At 49.1% G+C, this 20,357-nt stretch overlaps 1 protein-coding gene across 6 annotated transcripts in view; it reads left to right on the top strand.

Annotated features, from left to right (window-relative positions):
- Positions 1–20,357, top strand: part of Chst15 (carbohydrate sulfotransferase 15) — an 80,954-nt gene that overhangs the window by 52,173 nt on the left and 8,424 nt on the right. For all 6 annotated transcript variants that reach the window (XM_069988248.1, XM_069988244.1, XM_069988245.1 and 3 more), the window contains exons 5-6: positions 1,175–1,331; positions 17,315–17,471. In XM_069988248.1, the coding sequence (XP_069844349.1) occupies positions 1,175–1,331; positions 17,315–17,471 (314 nt within the window). The remainder of the gene's footprint in view (positions 1–1,174; positions 1,332–17,314; positions 17,472–20,357) is intronic.

The raw sequence follows: 20,357 nt of genomic DNA, 5'->3' as shown, positions 1-20,357 counted from the left end.
TTCGTGTTAGGTACGCCTGTCTTTTATATTCTCTATTCATTGTGAGGAGAATTCTCAAAGGACTTCTGATTGAGTTGCCTTTTTGTATCCTAGAGAATTATGTCTTACAAAAAATAATAAAGGAAAGCAGGCCAGGACAGAAATGCTCAGCTGACATGATTACACATCCAACAGAAGAAATGAGGCCCTAATGCACTTAGCACTGACCAAAGACACTGTCTTTTGATTCAGATTCTCCTTGAACGAAAGACTTTGAGATATGACCCATAGTTCTGTGCACCCTGTCTGGATATTGATTGTAGAACTCATTGACTGAGTTGCCTTCTCTTCTAAGTCTCTGAAGATATTCCTTAAAAAAATTATAGATAATGAGCTCGGTTACCTGAGAGAGGTTGTGTTGTTTAGATCCCTGTGCATTGTCCCCACCGCTGTCCTTCTGAAAGTATACTTAACAGTGTCATCCTTCAGTTATATGGACCATGAGAAAACAGGTTGAGACTTGTTTGTCCAGTGCACACTGAGTGCTAGAGGTGTGGATGGTAGACAGCTGGCCTTGCAGAAGACAGACCCCGGGGCTGAGGCCCCCTGGGCTTTTGGGAAAGCCTTCCTCCCATTTGGTCCTACAGTGTGTTCTGTCACTAACTTGTTAGGGTTCTCAGGAAAGACGCACACAAATTGCATCCAACTTTCCAGTGAGGGTCAGCTTCCCCAAACAGCCTTTCTCCCTGACACTTTCTGAAGAAAACCATCTACTACATTCTCAGTGGGCCCTTAAAATGCCTCAGAGCAATGAGCTGCCAGCAGAGCTAAGCATTATGTAGTGTAACTATTATGGACACAATTAGAGATTATGTTTTTGTTCATCCTGGAGAGAGGAGCTCTGGGGGAGACTGGGATACTCAGTGTTGTGCAGATTGCCTGGATTTCTAGACAGAGATGGGCAGGGGAAAAGAGGGCCTTAGGGACCACGGGGTCCCTGCAGTGGAGGTAGGAGGATGCTGTAGTAGGAGTGGGACTTCTCCCCAGAGTCCTAACTGTCTGTGATGGCTGACAAACTTGCCTGTCACAGTTATTTAAGAGGAAGGCATGTGAGCCAGACTTGGCCTCCAGACCCAAGTGGGAGCCCTACCCCATACCCCAGCACCTGTTCATTTGCTGGATCTTCTGTTTTCAGGAGAGGCCAGTGCCTCCACCATGTGGGATAACAATGCCTGGACCTTCTTCTATGACAATAGCACAGATGGTGAGCCGCCATTCCTGACCCAGGACTTCATCCATGCCTTTCAGCCCGATGCCAAACTCATTGTCATGCTCAGGGACCCTGTGGAGAGGTGAGCCCTGGGATGGGGGCGGGGGGGGGGTGCTTTGCATTTGGGTGGGAAAAAAAGGTGCTCCGGAGCACAATGTTCGCTTCTCACCACAAATAGGACTTTGCCACTTTAAGAAAAAACAAACCAAAAATAAACAAGCTAAACTTGCTACATTACGGCTATTTCTTATGTAAATGTTATTTTAATACAATGCTCCCAGCCTTTAAACAAATTGTAGACTGTTTTCTCAGCAATTCTGATGCTAGGCTGTGGGTCAAGGCCTCTGGGGGGTTTGACCTGAGAATGTGGGGTGATCTTAGGATGTGGGGAAACATCCTAAAATCAAGGGTGTTGAGGTTCTTTATATGGTCTTGCTGCAAGAATTCCATACCTGCATCCTCTCTTCCTCCACCTCCCCCACCCCCATACCTGCCTCCTCTCCTCCCTTCCCCCAAGTTGGTTGATAGTTTTTTCCTTGAACTGTGCTTTTTAATTTGTCTTGATTCCCAAAGGAAGAAACAGAGCTGCTTTGCTTAATCTGTGATTTTGAATAGACAATACTGGGGTGACCCGGCCAGCACTGGGGGGATACTTAAGTCATTGACCAGGTGTGTGTCAATCACAGGACTACCAGGACTTTAATTTCTTTTAGTCCAGTGCTCCCTCTAATTGCTACCACATCAGAAGTAAGGGGGGAGGGGCTCTAGTCTGAAGTAAGAGAGCCTCATCCAAGATGGCAAGTTAAGTTGGGACAACTCAGTTCTTCCTGCTTCGAGACCAAGTCTGTCTTTTTGGTGGCCTCACACATTGGTCCAATGGTCTTCTCTAGTTCAAGGCTAGCTTTTCCAAATGGGGAGAGCTTACCAAATATTTAAAAGACAGAGGAGGCCACAGCTCTTTGTGTCTTGCTTTCCTTTGGGCTAACTGGGTTTTGTTACGGGTTGAATTATACCTCCAAAAAAATCCGTGCTGAAATCCTAGGTCCAGTATTTATGATTGTGTCTTTATTTGGAAATAGGGTCTTTGCAGATGCACTTAAGTTAAAATGAGGTCATGCTGGACCCGGGAGCCTGCTCTGTGAAGAGATGTGGGGTATATGGCCTCCAGCCAAAGAATGCCAGTAATTACTGGCACCTGATCTGGGAGACAGGCTTAGAATGGGTTCTCTCTTGGAGCTCCCAGAAGGAACCAGATGGATTCTAGATTTGCAGCTTCCTCCTCAATAAAGGAATAAATTCCTGTTGTTCTGTGCTACCCTAGTGTGGTGATTTGTCACAGCCTTGCCCCAATGGTAACAATAGGCATGTTACAAAATAGAAGTTGACTATAATACTAGCTACTCAAGAAACTGAGATTTGGAAGATTAGGGTTGGAGGCCAGGCTGGATAAAAAAGTTTGCTAGACTCCATCTCCAAAACAACCAGCCAAAAGCAGGACTGGTGGTGTGGATAAAGTGGTAGAGCATTTGCCTAGCAAGTGTGAGGCCTTGAGTCAAACTTTGGTATTGCCAAAAAAAAAAAAAAAGTGAGAGGCAGGGAGGGGGAAGAGAAGAAGGGAGGGAGGAAAAAAGGGAGGGAGGGAAGAAAGGAGCAGAATGGTAGAAAATACATTAGAAAACTGTATAGAAAACTTTTCACATACACCTATACTCTCTCACTCCGATGATTACAGTTTATACGTCCATGCATTTTCTTGTAGATTTCTTTTCTATGCAGATGAGTACAGTGCGGTGTGTACCGTCTAGCCTCTTCTTTCACCTGAGGACATGCTTGCCGAACTGAGGTCCGCAAAGGCCTCAGAGCAGGTGCAGCTCCTCCCAGAGTGACTGCCGTGGGAGCCGCACCTGTGCACCATGGCCCGCCTGGGCCAGGGCAGCTGCTGCACGCATTCCCTCTTCTCTGTGAGTCTCCCAGCCTCGGAGCCCACCTCAGCTTCAAGTCGCCAAATCCTACCTGCTGCTGGCCATGCAGGAGCTCAGCCCTTATGAAGTGGGGCGGGTTCCCTAGGCCAGAACAGCTGTACTATCCTGAGGTGCTCTCCTGGAGAACCGAAGACTGCAGAGTCTGTTGTGTGGCCTGCTGCCTGAAGGGGCAGGCTTGCCCAGGGAACTGACCCCACTCCACCCGCTGAGGTGTTTTCACAGCTGCTCTGCCTCCCTCCCCTATACCCCCCTCCCCCCCCCCCCCCCCCCCCCCCCGCTAGCCCAAGTTTGCAGGGTGGAACACTGTCTGTTCATGTGGCTTCCTGTCACTCCTCCTGTTTTCCCATCCTGAGGAAGGTCAGGCCGTGCCCAGCTTCAGGGCCTGGAGTGAAAACAGCAGGGTTTGGTAGCCCTTCGGGCAGAGGTGGGGACTAGGCTGTCTGCACTTGCTTCTGTTTATGCCAGCTCTGCTTTGGCCAGGGAGTGGGGGCTCCTGGGCTAGTCAGGGGGTCAGGCATGGCTTAGCAGACTTAGCAAGAACCAGAGGTGGGGAGGGGGAATGGGCTTTGAGTGGTAAGGGCCACTGCACTGCAGGAGCAATGCCAGGGTGGGTTTTAAAGGATGAGAAGTAGTTTATGTTTGCCACATAAACAAGGGAGTAGTATGAATCAGTGGAAAGAAGCATCCTTTGCAGAGAGGGCAGCTCTCCAAAGAGGCAAAGATGATGTGTCCTCCAGAGAGTGAACCCAGCGTGCCTTCCCCGCTGGAATTCTGGCTCTACCTCTAAGAGCACAAGCAACCATGAAGGTGGGCCTTCGAGCAGGTGGGCAGCCATGCTGGCCAGGCTCAGCTGCTTGCCAGGAGCAGGACTTGCCCACCTTATCTTCAAGACCCAGGCACAAGTCCACCATCTTGGAAGGGTCCTCCTTGGGCAACAATGTTTTTGTTGTTGTTGTTGTTTTGGTATCAGTACTGGGACTTGAACTCAGGGCCTCTCATTGTTGCTTGGCTTTTTCACTCAAGACCCTTGCTGTAACACTTGAGCCGCACCTCCTTGTCAGGCTTTTTGCTGGTTAATTGGAGATAAGAATCTCTCAGAATTGTCTGCCAGGGCTGGCTTGGAGATCCTCAGATCGCAGAGGATCCTGAGATCCTTAGATCTCAGCTTCCTGAGTAGCTAGAATTACACAAGGATGAGCCACCAGCACATGGCTATATCTCTATCTCCTTCCTTCATTCCTTCATCCTTCCTTCCATTTGTTCTTTCTTTCCTTTGTTCCTTCCTGCCTTTATTCCTTTTTTCTTTCCTTTTTTCCTCCTTTCCCTCCTTTTTTCCTTTCACCTTCCCTCTATTCCTTCCTTTCTTTTCCTTCTTTCTCTAACAAATACCCTATGTTAGGAACCAAAGGTAAAGAAAGGCTTCTAGCCTCTCTGGCCCGGACATATGTGTCAGAATGATCAGGCACTCATGGGTAACCTGCTCTGTTAGCTATCTATTATTATTATTATTATTATTATTATTTTGTCAGTCATGGGGCCTGAACTCTGGGCCTGGGCGCTGTCCCTCAGTTCTTCAGCTCAAGGCAAGTGCTCTACTACTTGAGCCACAGAGCCACTTCTGGCATTTTCTGCTTATGTGGTGCTGAGGAATCAAATCCAGGGCCTCATGCATGCAAGGCAAGCACTCTACCACTGAGCCACCTTCCCAGCTTGCCACCTTCCTGGCCCAATACCCAATTATTTTACAGTTTATGAGAGTCAAGAACTTGGACAACTCTTTACTGGTTCTCTGCTTCAGGGTTTTTCTCAAGGAGATAGTTGAGGTGCCCCCTTAACTGGGTAGTGAGGTGTTTTGCGTTTTAGATAAATTTAGCTCCTTAAGGGCTGTTGAACTGGGGCTTCTGTTCTTTGCTGGTTGTTAGATGAGACTGTGCTCACTCCCTTGTCATGAGGCCTTCCAACATGGCTGTTGACTTCATCAAAGTAGCAAGGGGAGTTAGTAGATCTGAAGTCATGATCCTTTGTTGCCTAATCACAGGGGTGACATTCCATCACACTTGCCATCTCCTGTTGGTTAGAAGCCAGCCACAGCCAATTCATATGGAGGAGAGCACAGATGTGCTCTCACCCCTGCACTCTGCATTGCCAACCCAATGCTCAGGAGCCGCACTTTTGTCCTGCAGCCCAGAGAAGCCGCCGGCTTCGGGCTGGCTCCTATTCCTGTGGGCGGGTGTCCTGTGCATGTTTTTCTCTGAGTTACTGACAGCAGCAGCTGTTTCATTGCTCTGGAAACATTTATAAAAATATGCAACCATAGGAATCTCTCCTTTGGAAACCCAGAGCCTCACGGCCTATCTGAAGTGGCTGGCTTCCCCGTCTTAGCCATAGAGATGATAATAAATACTGTGTGTTTAGGTCACTCTTGAGGAAACAAACCGTGAACCCCAGGCCCCATTAGTCTAACTGGCTTCTGGGCCTTTAGCCCACTTCAGTCATTTTATGACCTTGCACGTCTGCACGTGGGAGATGCCTTGGGCTGCTTGATGCCAGCTGGATGGGTCCAAATGATTCTTTTCCTTCTGCACATCAGCTTGGCAGGGGAGAATAAGGGGATTGTTTCTAGCTTTATATTTACATATAGCTGTATTTCTATAATTAATCCAAGGTAGAGTGTGTGAAAAATGTTGGGGTCAGAGGTCAAGTCAAATTAAGTTTCCAAAGAAAGATGTAAATAGTCCTTTTTTTTTCTGGAAGAGAATAGAGGAATAATGGAAAGAAGTGGGTGGGATGGCTCAAATGACAGAGGCCAGCCAAGAATCTGTGTTCCAGGTTTCTCTGCGTAAGAGATTGCAATAATTTTGAACTAAAGTAATGCATTTCTCTGCTAAATCACCTACTTAATTAGGAAACTACAGGCAGGATTTTTCATTTAATCCACTCTTACTGGTCAGCACTGTTCAAATGCAGCTCACATTAGCCTCCTGCCTCTTCATTTGTGAGATGCGGGCAACGAAGTTTGCTTCTTAACTCAGGGACCCTTACAGCCCCCCCGGATGTGACAGACGGTGGAAGGTGCTGGCTCTTTGACCTCATCGCATTCCTCTTCCACTCCAGGGACCCCTGGAGAGGGGTCAGGCACCATCTGTTGTGGATTTTGCTATGTCTCCATTTTGTCTGTAATTCTGCGTGAAGTCTCAGTACAGTGTCCACCACAGGGATGCTTCTTTTCTTATGTTTCATACAAACTCAGTTATTCAGACTGGATCTTGACCCACATCTTTTGAGAGCCTTGGAACGTGGGTAGCTGTTTTCTTCATCTGCTTATATAAACTGATTTTTTAAAAAAAAAAACAATCCCCTGGACTGTCTAAATAACTTATCTACTTATGAGGATAAGTGAATGGGGCTTTTAATGAAAGGCGTCTGTTTATATGTGGTTGCCCTTGGGGACACGGAGTAATCACTTGGCTAAACATTTGGATAGGAATCAGAGTTCATGATTTCTCTTCATCTGTAGAATGCAGGGTCGTCATGTGGATGTGTGAGTATATGTGCATTCTTGTGTGTGTGTGTGTGTGTGTGTGTGTGTGCGTGCGCACGCGCGTGCATGCGAAGGATGTGTGTCTTGGGGTCATGATGATAGAATAGCTGCCAGGTGCCTGGACAGTCCACATTAGGTCTACAGCTCTGCCACTCACTGGCTTTCCAGCCTGGGGCAAGTAATTTAACCTCTATGTGTCTCACGTCCTTCTCAGTAAAATGAAGTGGGGAATAGGCCTACCTTTAGGAAGACAAAAATTAAATGACTCAACATACATAGAAATGTATTTAAGTGATGCTGGATAAATGGAAAAATATTATCTGATACTATTATTAGTATTATTATTAGGTGTCAGCAGTACCTACTGAGAACTAGGCTGATCACTTCACTCACCATCTATCGAACTCCTTGATGAGCCAGTGGCACTCCATACATAGGAGAATGAACCATCACATGGCCCTCGGGACCTGTGGCTAGTGGAGGGGCCCCAGTGAAATCCAGATCTAACATTACTGGAGCACCTGCTCAAGCCGACCTCTGCTGAGTCCTGTTCAGACAGGGCCTCACTGGGGCTTTGCCAACAGGTGAGCGTTCTGTCAGGACATGAGCACAGGTGAGGTGTGTGGGCTCAGAGGGTAAGGTTAACTACCCAAAGTCACCTGGGAAGTCTTGAGGTCTGATGAAGAGCCAAGCATTTCATCTCTGTCATGAGTCGGTTCCTGGGGCACGTGTGTGAGACTGCCTCTTGTGTGAAGTGGGTTTGTGGAGAGACAGGTGCTGGACTGGAGCCTTAAGTTGACCTTCAGTCCTTCCACCCCAGCTCTCACTCTGCCTTGGGAGATTAAGAAGGGCAGAGGGAACTGGAGAGACTACTTAAGCTGCCTGTTATTTGGGCACTGGAGCCTCATGCCTGTAATTGGTTTTCTGTTGATTTATTTTTTTTATTTCTACTTTTTGTTAGTACTGGGGTTTTGAACTCAGGGCCTCCCACTTGTAGGCAAGTTCTCTCCCACTTGAGCCATCCCACTATGCCAAAGCCTGTAATTATAATCCAAGCTACTCTGGTAGCTGAGATCTAAGGAGTATGGTCAAAAGCCATCTGGGCAGAAAAGACTATTTCCAAATAACCAGCAAAAACTGGAAATGGAGGTGTGGCTCAAGTGGTAGAGCACCAGCTTTGAATGAAAAAGCCAAGCAAGAGCACAATGTCCTGCCTGACTTCAAGTTCCAGTAACACCAGCACATAAACAAAACAGTCCATGAGACTCCTAATTAAGCACCCACCAAGCCAGAAGTGGAGCTGTGGCTCAAGTGGTAGAATGCTAGCCTTGAGCAAAAAAGCCAAGCAAGAGCAGGATGCCCCAAGTTCAACCTCCAGTATAGCACACAGGCATCTGACTTCTCCGAAGCCTCCTGTTTTGGTGTCAGGGAAGACCTTTCTGTGGGCCTCAGAAGTAGCCTAAGGCCGTTGTAATAGGACTGAGCCATCCAGCCACCCGAGGGTGAGGGGGTTTGGCTCAGGCCTCCAAGCAGGGAGGAGGAGGCAGCAGCAGGGCCACAAGGACAGCAGAGGCCTTTGTGTTAGTCCTCTCTGAGGACCATTCAGGAGTGACCACCTGGTATTGCTAGTGGGGGAAAACCATCAAGCTGGAAATCCCAGTATGTTCCACGGTGTTTATGGGGGTGGGGGGTAGGGGTGTTTGCAGAGCCTTTGGTTGTCTGTATTCCCCCAGGGAATGTTTGCAAAGGGTGGTTCATGGAGAGGGTTTGGGAGACACCTTGAGGCAAAGCGCTTATGAGGTATTCCACAGGCTAGATAGGGTAATATACTGTGGGCAGCCAGGGAGAATCCAAGGATTTGTTGTCCTAGGGCTGATCAGCATTGAAGGAGTGGTTAGCATGTGCATCCAGGTTTCATATGTGTAAGCTGTCCTGGACTGGTCACCTGAGTGGTTGCTGGGAGCTCCTGAGTTTTCTCCTCCATATAGATGTCAGCTGTCACCATCTCTGGTGAGTCACAAGAGCCCTCAGAAATGTTTGTGCTGTGCCAGAGGTCCCGACTCCACTTTGAGGACCTGGGTAAGCACTCAGGATTGCAATTCCTGAAAAGAGCCAAACTATGCTCAAGAAATGCTGGGCTTTGAGGGGAAGAAATGACTTCTGCTCCCTTAGTGGCCCCAGAGAACAGGGAGTCCCTCCCCTTTTGGGGGAGGTACGGGTACTGGGGCTTGAATTTAGGGCTGGGTGCTCTTCCTTATCTTTTTCCTCAAGGATGGCTTTCTACTGCTGAGCCACAACACCATGTCCGGATTTTTTATGCTTAATTAGAGAAAAGGCTTTTATGGACTTTTCTTCCCAGGCTGGCTTCAAACTGTGATTCTCAGATCTCAGCCTCCTGAGGAGCTAAGATTAAAGGTGTGAGCCACCAGCACCTGGCAGTTTTGTACCCTTTACATGTGTTGTAGGTCCAAATATGGATGCTCTTACCTGGTAGAAAGTGACCCTCATCAGTATCACCTGTCCAGCCTAAGGTGACCTTTGGCATTTCCTCCAAGTAAGCTAGCCTAGCCAGGCCTGCCTCATGCCTCATGATGACATAGTCACAGTTTGTGATTCAGGGAGACAAAAGGGCTCCTTTCCAGCCACCTGCACTGGCCTTTTGTTTCTTGAGGAGAACACGTCCATAATCATTATCTGTGGCACTGTATTAGAGACTGGGAAGTTATTGATCAGTGATTTGAATTTGGAAGCTGGCAGTGGAGAATAATGAGGCCAGCTGCTCGGGCTTTCATGTCCATGACTGCATTTATTATGGCTCTCGTGTGGCTGCAGGACTGTGAGGTGGGGTTGGTGAATTGGAGGACACAAGTGTGGCCACCTCTCAGGCTGCTGGGTGAGGAGATGTGGCTTTTTGTATTAGTGGTGTTGAGAGGCTTGCAGGCAGGGTCTGGAGGAGCGCAGGAAGGGCGGAGGCAGTGTCACTGGGGAGAGGTGGCCCAGGAGGAGTCAGAGCCCCATGCCCCCCACATCAGCACCCACCACAGATCCTTTCTCAGGGTCGGATGCACAGAGAGGTAACCGGGACTGAATTTCTCAGCTGAAGGCCACCAAGAGCTTGCACCTGTCTGAGTTTGTGCTTTGGCATGCCTCTGAGCAGGTTTAGTGATTTTGGACATGGCCCCTCTGGGGTCTGGCCTGCTAAAACAACAGCCACTTATTGGGGTGATGGAAATGTTCTCGTGTTTGACAGTGGTAATGCTCTAACAACTTTGTGCATATCTTAAAATCTGCTGAGTTTTAAGGGCGAATTGTATGGTGAATGGATTATATCTCAATAAAAATATGATAGGAGCCTGTCATTCAGTGGCTCCTGCCGATAGCCCTAGCTGCTCAGAAGTTTGAGATCTGGAGGCCAGCCCAGGCAGAGAAGTTCCCTAGACTCCACCTCCAAAAACAAACAGTAAAAAGAAGAGCTGGTGGCTTGACTCACAAGGTAGAATGCTGTTGTAACAAACTCAAGGTCCTGAGTTCAAATCCCAATACCATACACAGACACACATAGATGCACAAAAGAGAGAACAAAAATATTATAAAGGAAATCGACTACAGAGAGGTTTCACCAAACTAGTGTCCTTGGAAATAGAACTTTCAGAGTCCTCCCATGGAGATAAGGCTGATGAACTAATTCATGATTAGGAGCTAAAACTGAACTGCTGCTCATTAGAGCCTACCCACATGGGCCTATCTATGTAAGCCTGTCTATGTGAACCTAACCATGTGTGCCTGTCCACCTAGGCCTGTCCGTGCGAGTCTATCTGATATGGTCTATCCATGCTGGCCTCTCACGTGAGCCTAACCATACAAGCCTATTCGCAGGAGCGTGTCCACATGGGCCTGTCCACATGGGCCTGTCTTTGTGGCCTAGGAAGGTGGTAGGAGAATATGGAGTGTGTGCTAGGAACAGGAGCTGTTTGAACACTCATTTGATGTTGCTGCTGTCATTTGTCTAGATATCCAGTGTGATGTTCCATGTGTCCCTCCACCTTTGTTGACCATGGCAATGGACTTCCTCAGCTTCCTTACAAGTGTTTGATTACTGCTGTTGCCTGTTGTAATTGCTCGCCAGTCTCCTGTGACTGAACAAGTTGTTCTGTGTCAAAATTGACTTTCTTCCAAATCACTGTGTACCTAATGTAGTAGAAACAGCAAACAAAAGCCCCCAGACCATCCTGGCGAGAGTGGCACTGCCCTGTCCACTTCCCTGAGCGATGAGGACTGGGGCCTTCCTTGTCTGGTGGGTTCAGTGGGCTATGGAGCCAACCAGACCTGGGTTTGTTCCTGGGCCGTGTGAGGCTGGATGAGTTCCTGAACCCCTTTAAATATGAGTCTCCTTTGTAATCTCCCAGAGAGACAGTGAGGAAGGAAAGAGAAAATGCATTCAGTGCCCAGTGGGGCTGGGGACATCAGGCCTTCAGTAACCGCTGTCCACACCAGGCCAGACCCGGAGTGAACTACCACCAATAAGCTACTCTCTAGTAGTTGTTCTTTGATATTGTTTTCTCAAAACCAAGCATAGAACCCAGGGCCTCAGGCACTGAGCCACACCCCAGCCTCCCCCTCACGCCCCCAGCTCTGGAGTTCATAGGCGTACACTGTCTGCCACTCACATCAGCTCCAAGCAGAGCTACCTAAAGTCAGTGGGTGAGTTCATCGGTGGCCGTGGGGTACACACCCAGGTCATATGGGGTGGGGCCTTGGGGCTCACTGCCATGGTTACCTTCCGAGGGCGCCTACTTCTTCTCTCTGAAGCACATGCCAGCCTTCCTGTTGCTCTGGGACCTCGCACTGCACAGGGACAGGGCTGTACAGCTCTGGCCCAGCGTGGTTGGGCCTTCCCAGCAGCCTTCGAAAATAACCGCAGCACAGAAGGCCTGGAATGTATTTGGGCTTATATTTGGAATTGCCATTGGAAACAGTGCTGGCCAAATGTAACACCCGTCTGTTCAGGATGGTTTGGGTCTGGATCAGTATGAGGGGGCTGGGCAGCCCCAGAACTCAGGGCATGTCAGGTTCTGTGGCTCCACACTATCCCAGAGCCCTCCTCCCATCCATCCTGGGGTCACGGCCACTGAAACCACTGCCCTGGTGGGAGGGAGTTCTCCCCTTTCATGAAGCCCGTCTTTCTAACTGGACCTCCATCTGCGGATCAGTTGCTCAGGAGTCCAGAAAACCTCTCCTTTCTTCTGAGTCCTAGAGTCCCCAGGAAGCTGCTCCTTCCTGGGCTAGGACCTGCCTGTGGCTTGTTTTACCTTTCCACTCACCTCAGCACCATTGCTGTTAACTTGTCCCTTCACATAGCATCCATGTGACCACAGGTGAGTGATGATGCACAGAACCTTATGTCAGCTAAATGAATACATATTTGACATGTGGATTTCTTTCTTCAGCATCGTGCAGGTGGTTTTAGACTGCAGTGTCGACATCTAAGTCTGTCTCTTTACATGGTAGCTTGTTGCATGAGTGTGTCTGTTCCAGCCCCGCAGGCTCCATTAGGTGTATATTCTTGTGTTTGCTGTCCTTCGCCACTTCTTCTCCTATAATGTTTTAATCCATGCAATTAGCTTTCAGTTGCCCATGATGGTCAGCTGACTCCCAGAGAGCAGTATGGTGACACTATGGCACAGTTTACCAAAGCTGCCTATCTAGGCCTCTGCTCCCTCCCAGGAAGAATACCACGGAGCTCCCCCGAAGGGAACTTTGCTTTGCTTTGGTCTCCCTTCTTGTTTTCTTGGGGCAAATCTGGCCATTTGGCCATGAGTCTTCAAGGGCCTCAGGGTAGGAGAATAGCATTGACCAAAACAACTCAGTCTTCCTTGGAATTTGAATTTTGAAACTGGATCTGTTTCCTAGGGCTCTTCTAATAAATCATCCCAAGCTTAGTGGCTTAAAACAACAGGAATTTATTCTTTTCACATTCTCGAGGCCCAAGTCTAACATCTAGATGTCTGCAGATTCCTTCTAGTGGCTCTGAGAGAGAATCTTGCACCCTGCCTGGCCCTCAGATTTTAATGGTTCCCAGCAATGCTTGGCCTTGTGTGGCTTATAGCTGAGCCATTTCTGTCTCTGCTTTAGTTTTCTTATGGTGTTCTTCCGGATGCCTGTGTCTTCTCATTTGATAAGGACTCACCTTAAATCTCATCCCAAGATCTTCAGTTTAATTACACATGTGAAGATTCCCTGCTGCCAAATAAGATCACACTCAACAGGCACTTGGATGAGGACTTGTTGTTGCATGAGTGTGTCTACTCCAGTCCTGCAGGCTCCCATTAGACTCCATCTTTTGGGGGTAAGGGGGCTTCTATTAACTAACTACACAATCTGGACAGAACACAATTTACAATAAGGGTGAATCAAGTCCTTTTCAGCTGTTTTCTGGCAGCGGAGTGTTTATACCCTGGACTCCAACGTGGGCTCTAGCTGGGGGGGGGGTCAGATCCAAGGAACCTGGAGGTGACCAAGGGACCCTAAAAGTCTCTCAACTGCTGCAGAAGTAGCCTGGCCTGACAGAACAGGCCGTGACTCACAGGAAGTGGGCACATGATTTCCTCTGAGGTACCCAGAGCAGGTGTAACTCTACAGTCTCACTTGGGTGGGTGTAGTTGCCTGGGTGGGACATTTGGTATGTTCCATTTTTTTTTCCTCTCAAAGATTACTTCTTGATCTCTGAAGAATTGTATGGAATCAGCAGAGTTTTTCAAGACGTTATTTTTGTATTGAAAATGGAGGCAGGCTTAGGTGTTCTTGTTTTATTTATGAGCCAAATGTCCACAAGAAATGTTATTACCACTAGGAAAAATAAAATCTTAGTGTGGAAGGAAACCTTGGACCAATCACTGGGTTTTTCTGAGGGAATTTATGTGCTAGAAATCTAGTTCCATCAGACAGTTTGGATAGTTCTGTGGGCATCCTTGGTAAGAACTATTATGTGGAGGTTTGGACCAGGATTTTGGAAGCATCTATTAATTTTCATAGACATAGTTCCTTGGGCTGAAAAATAAATTTTCATTTATTTTTTATTGTGAAGATGCTGTACAGTTACATGAGTAAGGTAATGAGTGCATTTCTTGTTGAACATTGTTACCTACTCTTTTGGTTTTCTCCCACTATCCCTTCCCTCCCACGCTCCTCCCTTCCCCAAAGTTACAAAGTTCATTTTCTACATAGTGTCTTACATTTATCTGATTTGGGGAAGGGAAGGAGAATAACAAAATGCTGAAAACAAGAACAAAGGATGAGCCATTGCACCAACGATACTCACAAGACCCTATGTGAGCCATGCTCTTGATAGGACTGATGGGAAATGAGTAGCCTAGGAGATCCCATCAGCATACCCCATGGGATCCCTCAAGGCTCAGCCAAACTGTAAGTCCAGATGGGTGCAAATCTGACCTTGGCATTTATCAATCAGACTTTGGTTCTACTAGCTATGGTTGGCCCTGCTGTAGCAGGTACCATAGTTCAGTCTTGCTGCATGTCCTGATTTTGAATACTGAAAGTAGCATAGCTCATGTCAAGGAGCACCAAGACGAGGCTAATTTGATGAGGAAAGTATTCACGAGAGATTGGATCTCGGGGCTCTGTGTTCACTGGCCCGTGGGTCTGGATCTGGGGGACAGCTGTTCACCCCTCTCCCCCGAGCATCTTTAATAACACTTTCTGAGGTAAGGCTTTTGGAGAGGGTGGCTGGCCAGGTAGGGATCAACAGGACTCTATTCTGGTGTATGCATAGATTCTAGGCCACCTGTGGGAAGCTTCCAAACCTCTCAAGCTGTCCAAGAAGTGTGCCCTCCGTGGTCTTCAGCTAGCAGTTCCCAGCGGTGGGTGATGGAGAGGCAAGTAAGATCTGTCCCCGTTCCTAAGAAGTGGCCTGTGGGGTAATCTGACGCCACTGGAGCTGAGGGCAGTGAAGGCCCCACCACAGATCTTGCGGGGCCATGGCTTCCGCAGGGTGTACGTGTGTCTGAGGCAGAAGGTGTAATTGTCAGTGCAGTTGTATAGCCCCAGATCCACGATCCAGGGGGAAAGTCACAGTATTACCTTCATTGGAAAGAGAGAACCACGAAGAAGATGCTGGAGATTAGAAAGTACAGGGCTGAGTGGGAGGAGCAGCATATCTGTCTCCATAGAGACTCAGCAGGAGGTGTGACTGGGGCTGGTGTGTGCTGGAAGGGTGTCACACAAAGCCAGAGCAGCATCAGGAGGTCTGTGCAAGAAGAGGGGAGGGAGAAACATCTGGAAAAACAAAAGCAATTCTTAAAAGCTCCCCCACCCCCTGAAAAAGGAAATTCTTACCTTTTCCATAAGGAGAAACAGAGGAGACTCACAACCCAGAAGTTCTGTGAATGAAAAAAAAAAATCCTGACATCTGCTAAAATGTTAAAACACTTTTCTTCAGGGCTGTTGCTGTAGGTGTAGGGACTGCTATGATTGGATTTTGCAGTAGGGGAAAGAAATGGTCTCAGCGCTTCATAAAAAGAAGTAGGACATTTTGTAGCCAAGGAGCAGAGGGCTGGAAACTTTGATGATAAGGGGGCATTTTAGCTAAATCAGCCTAAACAGGATTCCTGGTGAAGGCAGGCTAGGGGACCAAACATCTCCTGGCCCAGGAGGTACCTGATTAGAGCAGAAGGTGTGCTCAGATTTAGAGGGCAGGGGTGGCATTGTCTATAAACCCCACATTTTCATGGATTTAATTTAAGGGTCTAGGGTTCATGAATGGGCCCCACATACGCTTGCCACTGGTGCATAGAGGTGGACAATATAGGCACAGGTGTTTAAGAAGTACAAGTAGAAAATGAGAAGTAGACGGTTTGAGAATTGCTTTCCACCCTGGGTTACAGCAGTGGGACTTCTTACCCTGCAGGTTCAGGTTGACTGGGCTCCTTTTGATTGGTTGCTGTGAATCTTCTTGTGTTATGGAAAAGACCCGCCCCCCCCCCCCCCCCCGCCCTGCCCCTGCCCCGCCCCCCCCTCCCCCGCCCCTGCCCCTGCCCTGCCCCCTGCCTCGTATTTTGCACTAGAGATTGAACTCAGAGGCACTACATCTCAAGCTAGAGTCTGCCTTTTCCAAGTGTGGTTTGATTTATTAGATGCCTAGGGGAGAGACTCCATTCTATATACCTATTCCCTATTTTTATGTCGCTAGTGGGGCTTGAACTCAGGGCCGTTTGCTCCTGGCTGACCTTTTCTGCTCAAGGTTTATCCTCTTCCATTTGAGTCACCCCCCCCCCCTCCTCATTTCCAAGACTCCATTCTTGTTTGGTCTAGTCTGTTAGGTCTAGAACAGAAGCTCAGTCCAAAGCAATTGCCTCCCACAAGTTTCTTATACCAGTGAAAATCCTGCTAAAATGGGATGATGCAAAGACAGACCTGGGCCGCTGAAAGTTGAGTTGGGTTAAGGAAGGCTGTCAGTTCTGGGGGAAGAGCTGGTTGCCTGTGTGGGGTGTATCTGTGCACATAGCTTTGAGTCTGCACCTGCTGTGCACACGTTCACCTGCACCTGCGCTGGTGGTGCTTTGGCACTGGGTTAGAGAACAGGTGCCTGTGAGCCTTTGAATCTAGGAAGGCAGAGTTAATATTTTTTCCCCCAAATGTTAGGAACAGCTCTAGAACAAGCCAGGAATTTCACAAGGCATTGTAAAACTGCAAGAGCAACAGATGCTCTGTGTTTGTTCCCTCCAAGAGGGGAGAAATGGTTGGGAAGGTACATAAAATTTTCATGGCTTCTCCCCTCTATTGTATGATTTTTAAAATCTGGTGGTGTAGAAACAGAGCCTAATGTGAGGTAAAAAAAAATATGTATGTGTATGCTGGTCCTGGGGCTTGGAACTCAGGGCCTGGGTACTGTCCCTGAGGAGTGTGTGTGTGTGTGTGTGTGTGTGTGTGTGTGTGTGTGTGTGTGTGTGTGTGTGTGTGTGTGTGTGTGTGTGTGTGTGTGTGTGTGTGTGTGTGTGTGTGTGTGTGTGTTTTAACCCAAGATTACTGCTCTACCACTTGATCCACAGGGCCTGGGTACTGTCCCTGGGTGTGTGTGTGTGTGTGTGTATGTGTGTGTGTGTGTGTGTGTGTGTGTGTCTGTGTGTGTGTGTGTGTGTGTGTGTGTGTGTGTGTGTGTGTGTGTGTGTGTGTGTGTGTACCCATGGTTAGTGCTCTACCACTTGATCCACAGATCCATTCTGGCTTTTTGATGGTTAATTGGAGATAAGGTCTCGGATCCCAGCCTCCTCAGATATGACCCACTGGTGCTCGACTTAAAAAAGAATTTATAAAAACACAAACATAAAACATGGCTGTGGTAGAGGAGTCTGGGGTGGGAGAGTGAAGCGCAGCAGCGATGGGGACTCCTGACAGGAAGGGAGAGAGATGGTTGCGTTGTAATGAACAAAACTAGCTAATGTAATTGCACATTGATTCTCATTGTCACCCAAATGGCATGATTTCACATTCTCAGATGGTAAAATTATCCATTTATTTTATTCACAGGTTGTACTCAGATTATCTCTATTTTGCAAGTTCGAATAAATCTGCAGATGACTTCCATGAAAAAGTGACGGAGGCTCTGCAGCTGTTTGAAAATTGCATGCTGGATTATTCCCTGCGCGCCTGTGTCTACAACAACACCCTCAACAACGCCATGCCTGTGCGTATTCACCGCGGGGCCTGTTACAGAGCAGGGCCTCTCTGCGTTCTGCGCAGGGAGCATCCTGCAGCGGGAGTGGAGCACAGACACCGAGAGAGGCATTTTAATATGCAAATGTCGCTCAGCTGCCTTCGAGTGGTGGCTAATGGAGAAACAAATACTCCCGGCTGTTAGAGCTGTGAGAGTTGATGGGGCCCTTCCAGCCTGCTCCCCGCCGCCGGCGGCCACCCTGCCACTGTGCATCATCTGTCTCCTCCCTCATAGAGAGATTCAGGGTGCATTTAGGAAGATTACCATTTAGCGAGGCTCAAAAGCACACCCAGCAATTAGAGATGGCAGACAGGAGGACACCCAGCTCTCAGATTTTCTTATGGGCATTTCTGTGGCATGGATTGTTCTGCTGGTTTAAAAAAAATTCCCCGTTAGTGACTTCAAATGCTTCTTCAAAAGTCCCTTCAGTGTGTCTGCTGAGAAAAGTTCTCGCTGACCCTCTGTAGGCTCTTGTTTCCCCAGAAGGAGCACATCTGTAAATGTCTGCGCTCTCTTAGGCAAAAGCAGTTGTTGAGGGTGAATCCAGGACCTTTAGGCTAGGGCGGGCAGCTGGGCTCTGGGGTCCTAGACACTCCTTCAGCGGGCAGCTTTCCACAGTGTGGCGAGCACTCCACCTGCTTCTCATCGAAGGAGTGAAATAATGCTGTGGAGCCTCAGAGACCCCCCCCAGGGGGTGGGGCTAGCTATCCCAGACCATCCATCGCACCTGAAGGCAGAGTGCACAGGTAGCCATGTCCGTGGTCTTTGTAGTTTGGCAAGGAGGATGTGTCAGGCAGCCAGGCACGGGCTCAGAGGCAGGCAGTGGTGTAGGTTCACCTGGCTCTTGAGTTTGCTGGCTTTGTGACTCTTGGCAGCTATCTTAGCTTCTCTGAGACTCAGTTGCTTCAAACTACTTTGCCAGGGTGTCATAAGAATTAAGGGGTGGATGGCGTGGACACTTGCTCTTGCACTGTATCCTTCCTCTGTGTTCCTGAATGGGGCTAGGCCCTGGGCTGCAGCAAGGACAAGGCAGACATGGTCCCTGTCCTTCAGTGTAGTCCAGAAGGAAGATTGGGCAGAGGCTGGGAAATGGCACCAGCAGAGGCTGCCGAAGACGGCGCCAGGCAGGCTGTGACTTATGGAAGGGAATGTCTGTACTGGGTGCATTAACCAAGGCCAGGGGAGAGCTATGGTCTGGATGTAGAGCAGCTTGAGAGAGAAACTTTACAAACACCCACCATGGCTACAGGGGAGCATGAGCAGGGGGCCGGCTGTGGGGTGCATGGGCTGCTTTGCCAAGGACCTAGTGAGTCTCTGAAGTTGTCCACACAGATATATATGTATATATATATATATATATATATATAATACGTTACATGTTATGTAATATACAATGTATACACATATAATATTAGTCATACTATGATTTGAACTCAGGGCCTCTGGATTGCTGGGCAGGTTTTACCCCTTGAGCTGCCCTCCAGCCACACAGGAGGGTTTTAAGCAGAGAAGGGCAGATGAGCAAAGGAGAATTTCCTCTGTGCCCTCTTCAGGTTCCCTGGGGGTGATCTGGCCGCAGACAGAACGGATAGGAGAAAGGCGCACAGAGTTATTACCCAAAGAGAAGACGTCACGGTCTGGAGGGATAATCACAAATGTGATCACCCACCAACCTGGTGGGACCCAGAAACTCACACCCCCCTGTCTCAGGGGAGGTGACGGTAGGGGGAGGTCAGGGGAATAGCACATGAGTTTTAGAGGAACCCCAGCTGTTGAACATTCAGTGGCCTAGGACAAAATGTCGTCAGCCACAGAACGGACGGCAGATTTAAATGCTTCTCTGTGAGGCCAATATAAAGGAGAAGGGTGTGTGAACTGGTCTGTCCAGGGAACAGGGACCGATGTGCGTTGTGATGTTGAGGTTTGGTGGCCAGGGAGCGCAGCAGAGGGTGTGACCTAAGGGTGGCCCTGCGCTCTCAGCAGGCCTGTGGGCTCAGGCCCTGGCTCCTCAGGGGCAGGATGTCGGCTTCCTCCGCGTGCAGGGAAGGCACTCTTACCTGCTTCCGTGCAGGGTGGGTTAGAGTTCCTGGCCTGCTTCAGGGGAGCAGGATGGGAAGGTGAGAGGAAACGTCCTCCCTCCCTCCTCCCCCAGTCTTCCTGAGTTCAAGGCGCCATCTCTAGGGGCCACGTTGCCCAAGCCCCACCTTAGCTACCGTGGCTCAGTATCTTAGGAAGATGCTTGGGGCCGGGAGTCACTGAGAATTAGGGTGGCCTGAGAGGGAGGTAATAGCCCCAGCATGTTGTAACAGAGCCAGTGGCTGTAAGAGGGCCATGCCAGAGGGTAGGGGGCAGAGGCTAGGAGCGCAGTGGAAATTTCTAGGCCTTTCGTCTTCGCTCCCTCCAAGGGTGGCGGTGTGTCCTCGGCACTCTGGTGTTTAGCAGTTGGTACACCACCTTGTGGTAGCACCTGGCATCCGAGGGAGAAGGCTGATGGGCCGAGACCGGGTGGAGGATGGTATTCACCCGGGCTGATGTGTTTCCACCCGGCCATCTGACACCGACTGTGTGGGACTGCACACTCGCCCGATGGGTAGGGGGAAGACAGGGAAGAAGGGAAGCAGGGCAAGGGCAGGGCTCCGATCCCAGGGAAGCATGGAGTGAGGTGACAGCCAGCAGAGCTCCGCAGCAGGGCGGAGTGGGCTCACGTCAGGAGACTCAGCTCAGGGCTGTCCTGACAAGAAGCAGCCTGAGCTTGGTGGCTGTGATGGGCCGGGAGAGGCCAGTCTGGTGGACCCCTGCCCAGGCACAGCTGGGTTTAGCTGTGAACTGTGCTGCTCTCCGCTGAAGGCTGAGTGC

The sequence above is a fragment of the Dipodomys merriami genome, unplaced genomic scaffold (assembly GCF_024711535.1).
Source record: "Dipodomys merriami isolate MVZ:Mamm:240054 unplaced genomic scaffold, mDipMer1.0.p SCAF_35, whole genome shotgun sequence".
In the NCBI taxonomy this organism is placed as follows: Eukaryota; Metazoa; Chordata; class Mammalia; order Rodentia; family Heteromyidae; genus Dipodomys; species Dipodomys merriami.
The sequence above is the reverse complement of the archived record's forward strand: the minus strand, read 5'-3'. Positions and strand labels throughout refer to the sequence as shown.